The 11080-nt window shown below is 43.1% G+C and overlaps 1 protein-coding gene across 7 annotated transcripts in view; it reads right to left on the reverse strand.

The window, feature by feature from the left end:
* The window catches only part of LOC101164552 (RNA-binding motif, single-stranded-interacting protein 2), a 52280-nt gene extending 41200 nt beyond the window's left edge, over positions 1-11080 (reverse strand). For 2 of the 7 annotated variants that reach the window (XM_078947660.1, XM_078947662.1), the window contains exons 1-4: positions 3905-4043; positions 2508-2613; positions 2198-2281; positions 1807-1908 (exon numbers count right to left, since the gene is read on the reverse strand). Coding sequence is in view for 2 of the 7 variants with exons in the window: in XM_023955209.2 (XP_023810977.1) it covers positions 10840-10911 (72 nt within the window). In the remaining 5 variants the exon portion in view is untranslated. Of the gene's footprint in view, positions 1-1806; positions 1909-2197; positions 2282-2507; positions 2614-3904; positions 4044-10667; positions 10687-10724 lie in introns of those variants that run through there. The other 5 variants (XM_023955209.2, XM_023955208.2, XM_078947663.1 and 2 more) reach the window with 4 other exon arrangements.

An 11080-nucleotide genomic window follows, 5' to 3' on the forward strand; every position in this document is an offset into this window, starting at 1 on the left:
CCCGCCTCCATGTTTGGTACGGCCCATTGAACAATATCAGAGACCCATGTTTTTTTTTATCTGCCCATTTTAGAAGTGACATTTTCTTCCCCCCTTCTGCAGTCTGAGCTCCAACCTGAAACCCTCTAAAAATCTGTCAAATAGAGCAGAAGACAGTCTTCCCTGTCTACGTCACAGTTCATCTTTCCCAGTTTAGCTCATTCTTTTAGATCAATTATGCTGCTTTTTTTAAACACCCTGTTCTGTGTCCTGATTGGCTGAAGACCCCGTCAGTCAATCTCCATGTCTCCTGTACAGAAAGGCGGAGCGCTTTAGATCTACAGAAATTTTTGTTTTCATTCTAAGATCCTGGACCTAATTTCTATGAAGGTTTGAGAATTTAAACAAGAGAAAAGGTGAAAATGTTCATGTCTGTGTGAGAAAAGTGTATTAAGGCAGTGAGAAGTTTTACTACCATAAAAAAACGTCTGTAAGTAATCAAACTCCGTGGATTTCACAGATCATGGTTATTTTCAGAACATAACTCCTGCAAAAAACGAAGAACTCTGTACTGGTGAAAAGGTAACGCAGATATACGATTAGCTGCAGCAGAAGACAGAGAAATTTGCTTTTTTCATTATTACTGGATAAGAAAACGACATGCAGGACACAGCTGCTCAGTATTAGAGCAAACTATGAGACGTGTGAGGAGCTGCAGCTTCAAAGTCTCAGCGGGACGAAGACGGGAGAGGATCCACTATTCATTGTTTTTTTCTTTTTAATGTATCAGCATATTGTTTCCTGACTTTTTGTCTTTGAAAATCACAGAGAGAGTAATTTGGTTATTTTTTATTTCATAAATAGTGCTATTTGTTGTATTAAAAGGATCATGAATTAATAAAACTTTATTATAGGGCTTCACAATAAAATAAAGAAGCTTAAAGTTTTAAAGAAAAAAGACTTATTGTGGCCCTCATAAGAAAAGGTTTGGGGGCTCCGCTTTATCATCCATGTGGGGTTTGAATGTGTGTGTTTTTTTTTTCATTCTTATGATCATTCAAACACCACATGAATGGAGCATTTCTCTGAGTTTTCACAACAGACATCAAGCTGTTAGTGTAATTGGCTCTAAAATGAAAACAAAAGTTTTAACTTAAAAACTCTAAAATGTTGTCTTCTTTCTCTTTCGGCTTTTCCCATCAGGGGTCGCCACAGCGAATCATCCTTTTCCACCTCACTCTATCATGGACATCTTCTACCCTAACATTAGCCAACTTCATGTCCTCTGTTAAGACATCCATGTATCTCCTCTTTGGCCGTCCTCTTGCCCTCCTGCCAGGCAGCTCCATCTCCAACATCCTTCTACCAATATATCCACTATCCCTCCTCTGAACATGTCCAAACCATCTCAGTCTGGCTTCTCTGACTTTGTCGCTAACACAGGCAACATGAGCCGTCCCTCTGATGTACTCGTTCCTTATCCTGTCTAACCTGGTCACTCCTAAGGAGAACCTCAACATCTTCATCTCCGCTACCTCCATCTCAGCCTCTTGTCTCTGTCTCACTGCAAACTCTAAAATGTTGTAAAATATAATTTTGCTTGAAAAGTGCTTTCATCCAGATTCCATATTATTTCATTCTCACTCCTGGCATCTGCTCCTGGTCCGGCTCTTCTATCAAACTTTAGAACCCAATGTGGCCCTCGAGTCAGAAAGTTTGTCCACCCCTGGTCTAAGGCAAAGTTTGATGCTAAAGATTCTGAGCCCTAGTGATAAAAACATTGACAAATGTATTTGATATTGGCTGGATTCCATGATAAATACTTACAAATACACTGTCTGTTCTTGTCAGGGGAGGAACCTCTGGCTCATCTGTATCTGACTGTTCTCGTTGGACACAGGCAATGGTGTTGGTGTCTGGTTCCAATTCCTTAAGAGATTATTTTTACTTTTTAAAATTAAAAAGGTACAAATTAAAACTGCACAAGTTTAATCACATGTTGGATTTAATTTTTCACTAAATTAAATATCTACATTTTAAGATATTTAACTGATTTATGAATTAAAACTCTACAAGTTAAATCTTTGCAGTTTTACTTTTAACCACATTTTTATTTTTCCCCCCACCCAAGGAATTTAGCAGGCTATTTATTTCTGGCTAGCAGGAATTTCATAACAGTTAACATAGGGTAAAAAACACCGTTCTTTTTGACACTTACCCAGCTATTACCAACAGCATCTTCTCTTTCTGGGATGTCTGAAGATCCAACCAAGGAGCTGCAGCTTTCAGTGGATACAGAGGGCTATAAAGGGGACACAAATGATTTTACTCGTTTACGTCAGTTTAGCAGAAATGTGCTAACCAATGCTTTCACATCTAATAGATATTACATTATTAAAAAGGAGATGATAAATTATTTTGCAATGTGAATTTTTTTAAGAATCTTGTTACAAAGAAGAAATCTACTATAAATAAGTATTTTGATCCCAATAAATAGTACACTGAAAACAGTGGCAAAAAAACTTTACCTGCACAGGTGGATGTTTGGTCTTCAGGCCCTCTGTGTACCTCTTCTGGCACCTTTTCTTTTGCTCCCTAAGCATCTTCACACGCTTTTTAAATCTGAAGGTTCTTCTAAGAACCAAACACAGAAAGGTTGTTTAATTAAACACTCAGATGAAAGACAGACTCAGCTAAAAAAATGTCCTTACTGATAAACTATTATATAAACACAGTTTACTTTACACCATTATCTTAATGATGACGCAGCAGTGGGTCTGTGCAGATGAGGTTCACAAAATGAACATTAGCTTTGGACCTTCCTGAGTTTTTGATTTAAAGTATTTAGTTAAATGCTCAGTACTAAATGTGCTCAATTATTTACTACTGCACCATGAACCAACCAGGAAGCAAAAGTATAAAAACATGTAAGCGGGACTCGAGTTTTAAACAAAAGACATGATCAAAATATTACTAAATGTTGGAACCAGAAATACTTTTTAAAGTCACTTGATTACCGTACAACAGGGCACCATCATGGTGTCATACATTTTTTGTTTAGCTCTAAAGAACAAGACCACAAAATACTGAAGTGATCCTGGTTTTAAAACAAACAAACAAATTAACCAAAGTAAATCAAATTGGTAAGCATTTTCAAATGAAAAAAAAAACCATAAACACTACCAAGATGGTTACAGATTTTAAAAAGTTAAATTTAAGACTTTGAGACCTTTTAAAGATCATTTTAAAATATATAAATCATATTTACAAAGACCATGAACATCATGTTTATCTAAGCAAGCATACATACAAGCATTAAATGTAAGAACATGTCAAACTGATGAAGCATTAAATTTCAGTCGGGCCTCCTAAACTTTGATATTTTTCTTATTTTCATCAAGAGGAAAAAAATGAGATCCTCTAACTATTCTAGTTTTACCCTCTCGGGTTAATGCGGGACAGTGAGACTGGGTCACATGACTCAGACGGAGCTCCTGCAGCGGGAGCTTTGATCCCGGTACGGAACGATGTAATGATCCCAGACATGCAGACGTGACTACGATGCTTTTGCAGGAGCATCAAGATTATCAACACTTTTGCACAAACGGCAAGCAGCAAGTTTTGTGCAGCGCGAAGGGGGGGGGGTTAACTCACAGAATTTAAGACAAATTAATACATTTAAGGCCACACTTCAATAAATTAAATTTAAAATGTATTTAGGATCTGTAACAGCCTGACCAAAATCATTTGGAAAGCTAGCTTCCCCACAAGCACATGCTGCGTTAGCTTCAAAGGACCGAGCTAGCTAGCATCGCCATGTGCTCGGCTCTCGAGCATTTCCACCGGAGAAAAGCATGCCTAGACGGACTAAATATGTCTCAAAGTCATTTAGTGTCTGTTTTTAAAAAGTTTTGATGAGACTTACCTAGATTCCATGAAAAATCCTTGCCGTTCTGAGACTCCAGTGGGTTAGCTGTCTGCACTGCTGCCTGAGCTGAGAGGGAGACGATGCACCTGTGGAGCTGAGCGGGTGTGGCTTTGCTCTGCTCACCCTTCTCTCAGTCTTGGTGGGGGAGGGGGATAGTCACGGTGGGAACCCGAAAAGTCAGGAACTGGCAACTATTTACTATATGGGTGCCTCAGCTTTACTACAGCACCTATATTCACTTGTGTAATCATTAAAAAGTTTGTTTTGTTTATAAATAAATGCAGAAATCGAACTTCACAGGGAAGAATTTATGTGTTATGCCAGCTACTAAGGTGGGGGGTAAAATGAAAGAGTAATTAAGAACCTTAATTTACACAGCAAATCCTACGTAATCGCAAATAGAAAATAGGATATTATTATATTAAATAAGCAGATAAACAAGAGTAATACATCTTTCATTAGAATAAAAGTATAAAATTCAATTTATTTGATTAGCACAATGTTAAGCCCTGCAACTGTATATAATATATAAGTTGCTTTTACCCAAGCAAATTCATAGTGCTTTTATTTTGGTAACTTAAAATATATAAAGGGCACAGTCAACATTGTTTGATTTCCAAAACAAAATATTCTTCTATAAGAAAGAATAAAAATGGTAAGAATAAAAATGGAATGGATGTTGCTAAACCAATAAGGCCCTAAAAGGCTGATTGAGGAAATAAATGCTGTTTATTTTCAACATTGCTTAATTTAGTTTCTTACTTTTAAACGGTTCAGGAGCCTGAACGGTGCTTCAAAAATAAAGGAAAATAAAAACATAAATTCTTTCCAGAAAACAAAAAAAGTGTGATGATGAGGCATCATGACAGGATGAAGGAGAGTGCTTTAATGTGCCTAAGATGCTTTATTTACGTGACAGTCTGCACTTTGACAGGCTTTGCCAACAGCATTTTGGATGATGCTCCATGCATTTGCTGGTCAGAGGCTCTGCTCCACCCGTTCTTATCCCCAATTTGTGTTTTTATTTGATACTGGCAGCAACATGGCACAGAGTTTCGGTTCGGTATGTATCCATCCATCCATCCATCCATCAATCCATCCATCCATCCATCCTCCTCCTCTTTTCCGGGATCGGGTCACGAGGGCAGGAGTCTAAGCAAAGATGCCCAGACAAAGAGCTCACTTCCTCCAGCTCCTCTGGGGGGACCCCGCGGCATTGAGATGTAGTCTCTCCAACGTGTCCTGGGTCTTCCCCGGGGCCTCTGCCCAGTGATTCATTTCCAGAACACCTCCCCAGGGAGGCGTCCAGGAAGCATTCGGACTATACGCATGAGCTACCTCAACTGGCTTCCTTCAATGTGGAGGAGAAGCGGTTATACTCTTGGTCACCTGCTCTCCGCAGGTGACCAAGCTTCTCACCCCATCTCTAAGTGAACCCACAGAGGAAGCTCATTTCAGCCACTTGTATTGGGGCCCTGGTTCTTTGGGTCATGACCCAGAGCTCATGACCATAAGTGAGTATTGGAATGAAGATCGACCAGTAAATTAAGAGCTTTGCTCTTTGGCTTAGCTCTCTCTTCAGACTGATACAGCGACCACATAACTACGGAAGCTGCTCCGATCTGCCAATCAATCTTACACTCTGATCTTCCCTCACTCGTAAACAAGACCCCAAGATATTTAAACTCCTCCACCTGGGGCAGCGACACTCCACCCACCGAGAGATGGCAAACTACCTTTCTCCGGTCGAGATCTATGGATTTGGTTTGGCGGTGCTGACCCTCATCCCAGCCGCTTCACACTCGGCCACAAACCACCCCAATGCATGCTGTAGGTCCTGGCTCGATGAAGCCAACAGGACAATATCATGTGCACAGAGCAGAGAGGAAATCCTGTGGTCCCCAAACCACCCTACTGATGATGTGTTGTTGCAATGGTATGATGGGTTTGGTGCCCATCCTAAGTAAAAATTAAAGCCGCAACCAGCGTTGTATAGCGTTGTATAGCAGACGCAATCTGCCTTCCACGCCCAACTCTAAGCACAACCGCCGCTCTTACCGCCCTCCCCAGCCTCACCGCCCTCATCACCCACCTTTGATCAAGGCTAGTCAAAGCTGCATATGCTAATTATGCTAACTATACTAGCTATGCCAATATGGCTAAAAGTGCTAGCATTGCGATCACCATCATCAATTCTCTAAGAAAAACACATTGCTCAAAATGCTAATTATGCTAACTAAGCTAGCTACGCTAATGTGGCAAAAAGTGCAAGCATAGCCATCAGCACCATCACATCTGTCTGAAAAACACATTGCTCAAAATGTTAATTAAGCTAACTATGCTAGTTATGGTAATGTGTCTAAAAGCACTAGCTTAGGGATCAGTATCATCAACTGACTCAGAAAAAGACATTGCTCCATTGGTGAGAGCTATATGTCATCACATGATTAAAAAAATCCACGTTTTTCAAAATGGCGGCTTTTCTGTTGATTTTATCTCCATAGCAACCCTTTAATGATTTGGTTGCCTCGGGAAGACGAACATTTCGACGTCAGTTTCAGACTAATCTTTTTGTGTGTAAAATACACGACTTTCGGCCCATTAATTTTTTTGACGGGGTCGCTGGCCGTGATGTCATCGTCTTCGGGGGGTGACGTTGACTGTGGTCAACGTGGTTCATGTCTCATAAAAACAAGTTGCTTCTCACTGAGATCTTTTCATTGTTTGGTGGGGTGTAGAGCCACACCATCACAGCTGCCCAAAGAGGCTCGGTGCCAACTAGCGGTCGGAGGCTTAACCCTTATGCTATCTAAGATGACCCCACCCTTACATTGACCTCTTCTCCCTACCATGACAAAGGTGGATAAAGGTGGAAAGATTTCATGTAATCCATGGACACCAGTGAAGATCACAAATCATTGAAGAAAAAAGGTTCAGAGCACTGTGTAGTGGGTCTAGATGACCCAACTCCCAATGTTAAAGTGCCTAGGATAGCACAAGGGTTACATGGAAAACAAGAGTTAAACGCTGCAGGGCGCTCATAAATATCTAAATAATTATCAGCCTGACAGCATTTAAAATTGATACAAATATCGCCGAATCTCCACCAGTCTTACTGCTTTTGGGAAGAAACTGTTCCTCAGTCTTGTGGTCCTGCTCTTGATGCTCTGTCACTACCTGCCTGAGAAGAGCAGGGAGAACAGAGGGTGCAAGGGCTGACTGGGGTCTTTCATGATGCAGGAGGCTCGTTTCCTGCATCCAGTTTTGTAGATCTCAGTGGTGAACTGCAGGTGAAACCACAGTCCTCTGCACAGCTTTAGCCAGCCGTTGCAGAGCTTTTCTCTCTGCCACAGAACAGTTGCCGTGCCACACAGTGATGGAGGAGGTCAGGACACTCTCCACTATGCACATATTGGTGGTCAGGACTGAGATTCTAATCACAGCACGCTTGAGCCTAATCAGGAAATAGAGGCGCTGATGTGCCTTCTTCACCAGGCAGGTTGGGTTGGTGCTCCAGGTGAGGTCGTTGGAGATGTGCACACCCAAATACCTGAGGCTAAAAACCACTTCCACCTCAGCCCCACCGATGTAAAGAGGAGGAGGAGGAGGATGTCTGTCCTTCCTGAAGTCCACGATCATCTCCTTGGTCTTCTTCACATTGATGCAGAGGTTGTTGTCTCTGCACCAGCCCTCCTAATGCTCCACCTCCTCCCTGTAGTTGGACTCATCGTTGTTGGTGATTCGTCCAAGTATAGATGTGTTATCTACAAACTTCACAATCAGACTGCTGGAGTGACTTGCTGTGAAGTCATGCGTGAGCAAGGTGAACAGGACGGGGCTTAGCACAGAGCCCTGTGGGAGGCCCGTGCTGAGGGTGATCGGGGGGGGGGGGGGGGGTCACAGATCTTCACAGACTATGGTCTTTCAGGAAGTCCAAGACCTAGTTGCAAAGAGTGAAACACAGTCCTATGTGTGCAGTTTATGGATGAGGGTATTAGGCTGATGTGAACTCCACAAAGGGCAGGCAAACACACGAGTTCTCATTTTCTAGGTGGGTGAGTGTTGTGTGGACCACTAGTGACATCTTGTGTGAATTGGTTTGACCTGTATGCATATTGGTGCAGGTCCTTGGTAACACCAATGGATTCTGTGATGTGGGTCATGAACAGTTTTTCAAAACATTTTATGACCATTGGAGCTAGGATCACCGGCCAATAGTCCGTCAGACCTGTCACTGAGGATGTTTTGGAGTTTGGGATGATCGTTACGGTCTTCAGGCAGGTAGGGAACACTGCCTGCTTCAGGGGGGTGTTAAAAATGTCTGTTAGCACCTCTGTGAGCTGGTGTCTGTTAGGACCCGTCCAGTGATGTTGTCAGGTCCAGAAGCTTTGTGAAGATTGATCCTCTGGATGGTCTTCCTCATTTCTGCGGGTGTCACACTGGAAGGCTCTCCACTCTTCAGGGTTGGAGTCCTCAAAGCTCAAAGCAGCAGTACAAAAGGTTGAGTGCGTCTTGTAGAAAGGGGTCTTCGGAACAACTCTGGTGTTGTAGTCTGTGATGCACTTAATGCCCTTCCACATACTACGGGGATTATTGGACGTAAAATGTTGCTGGATCCTCTGAGGGTATGCTTGGCCCTGTTCACCCCAGCGTGCAGATCCCTTCTCACTACTCTGAGTGCTACCTTGTCACCAGACTGGAAAGCAGCATTCCTGTTTTTCAGTAGAGACTGCACTTCTGCGTTCAGCCAGGGTTTCTGGTTGGGATAGTACGTTACAGTCATGGTGCTGGTGAAGTTCTCCATGCACTTCCTGATGTACCTGAGGAAACCTGATGTATAATCCTCCAGGTGCTCCTCCACCTAGTGCAAAGCTGCCTTCTGAAGACCTGCCAGTCTGTGTCTTGGTTAGCTGCGGCAGTCTCATTGGGCTACACTGTGATGGTCCTCTGTGTTGGTGCCTGGCGTCTGGGGAAAGGGCAGTAAACAGGAACCAGCACGATTGCGATGTGGTCGGAGAAGCCCAAATGAGGATGGGGACAGCTCTGTGTGCATCTTTTTTGTTGATGTGGACACAGTCCAGAGTGTTATTTCCCATGCTGGTGGAACTTGAACAAAGTGTCTGTCAGGTTTACATGGTTTATTAAGTCTCCTGCAACCACGTAAAATGCCTCCGGGTGCTTATGCTGGAGCGAGCTGATATTGTTGTGGAGCTCTGGCAGTGTGTCGTTAGCATAAGCATTAGCATTATGCTAATGCTAATGCATTAGGAGGGATGGTGTTCTGTACCTACACAAAAAACCCTTTTTGGATGGATATTAACAAAATGCCTTCTGTTAGGGGAAAAAAACACCTTTAGTGTTTAAGTTACATTCAAATTTTGAACCCAGGCTTTGGTCACTGGTTCAAATGGGCCTGTGGGGGAAAATCCATCCAAAAACATATTGAAAATTGCTGTTTTCTTTCAGAATGGGGTAACTGTGTACGTCTTCCTGATTTTCTTCCAAGGAGTTTGGGGATGAAAAATATCTAGGGGTTTCTGTGCACCCACATTTTTTACATGTTTTACAGGGGTTCGCAAACTGGGAGACGTCTGTTTTGCCACAATCAGACATATATTTTTGAAACTGTGAACCCTGGAACTTCTGTTTTTCAGGTATTTGGAGCTGCCCCCTTGGGCCAATATTGTTTAAAAACAGGAAAAAATTCACATGAGAGCCCCTCATGGGGTGCTTAATAAGTTCACCAAATTTTAGATTGCTTGTTTGCCTGGTTAGATAGTTAGCTTTAGCATCATGCTAGCAACAAACAACAAAGTTATTTTGCATCAGGGGGATGAATGATACAACATAGTCAAAGATGGGCTTTGTTGGCCAAAGGGAAGCATTTTTAATCTTGATTTCACACTTGAATTGGAGTAGGCCGAAACAAGCGTACAGGGGGCTACCGGAACAATGCTTTGACCTGGGGGGCTGAAACTTCTTGCATTACATCAGGCTGTTACCCTAATGCACCATCCAGAGTTTGGAGTCTCTAGCGTAATCTGGGCCACCAAGGGAGACGCAAACATTTACAATAAGCTCATCCTAGATTTTCCTGATGAGGTGTTTTCTTTAATTTCTCAGATCTGCTTAGAGTGAGAACTACCAAACTTACCAGTAATGGTTAAAACCTTGTACTTAGCTACTGTACAAAGTGTGATGCTCCTACGATCACATTTCCCTTCACAAGACCCCAAAAGGTGTTGTTTCAGGACTAGGCCTCAAGCCTCACTTTTTTACCTTTGACATTTGAGTAGAAATTGCCAGGTTATCCTGGCTTTAAAAATGACATAATTTGTTTCAACTAAGTATATCTGTTTGACAATACAAATATTGTCACTTTCCAAAAGTAATTTAAACATTTGTAATCATAAAATATGATATTGAAAAAGTACACACTTTGTCAGGAAAATGTCCCCATTAGTCCAACGTCACACACTGCTATACCCACTCTGACCACTAGGGTGTCATGGTGAAACACACCTTGTCATGAAAAGTCATCTCCAGGGGACCGATTTTACTTTGCAAAAAAAACAGCACTAGGCATATCAGGAGGCTTTTTTCTATTGATTCCAATGCTTGTGCCTGTGGGGACCGAGCTTCGGTCCCCACGGAAAAAATTGGTACCCACGAGGTGGGTGAAATTTCAGGTCCCGGATCCCACAAGGGTAGAAATACAAACGCACACACACACACACACACACACACACACTTGACCCACCGGCGGGGTACCGTACTATGCGTCCACTCCGCCAAGTTTCAGCCCCAAATTCCCCACCTTTAGCTCCTCAAGGACACTGCAGCTCCCTGTCACCGTGCGCTGCGCGGACGCGGGCGGGCTGCCCTGCGGTCGAAAGCGGCAGGAAACAGCGTAAAAGCACCGAAACGGTTACCTTTTTGCTGTTTCTGCTGTTGAAGCCGTTGTAGGGGTTGACTCCTGCCCTTGGCGGTACGGAGAGCAGCATTTTCCTCGGCGCTATGTATGTCCGGAGCAGCGAGCTCAGCCCAGGCTGCCAGCTGACGTCAGCAGCTGGGGAAGTGAGAGCCTGGAGTCCCGCTGCTTGACTGCGAGTGGTGCTGCTGCTACTGCTGCTGCTGCTGCTGCTGCTGCTGCTGCTGCTGCTGCGGGACGGG

This window comes from Oryzias latipes, chromosome 5 (assembly GCF_053564925.1).
Source record: "Oryzias latipes strain Hd-rR chromosome 5, Olatipes_Hd-rR_3.1".
NCBI lineage: Eukaryota > Metazoa > Chordata > Actinopteri > Beloniformes > Adrianichthyidae > Oryzias > Oryzias latipes.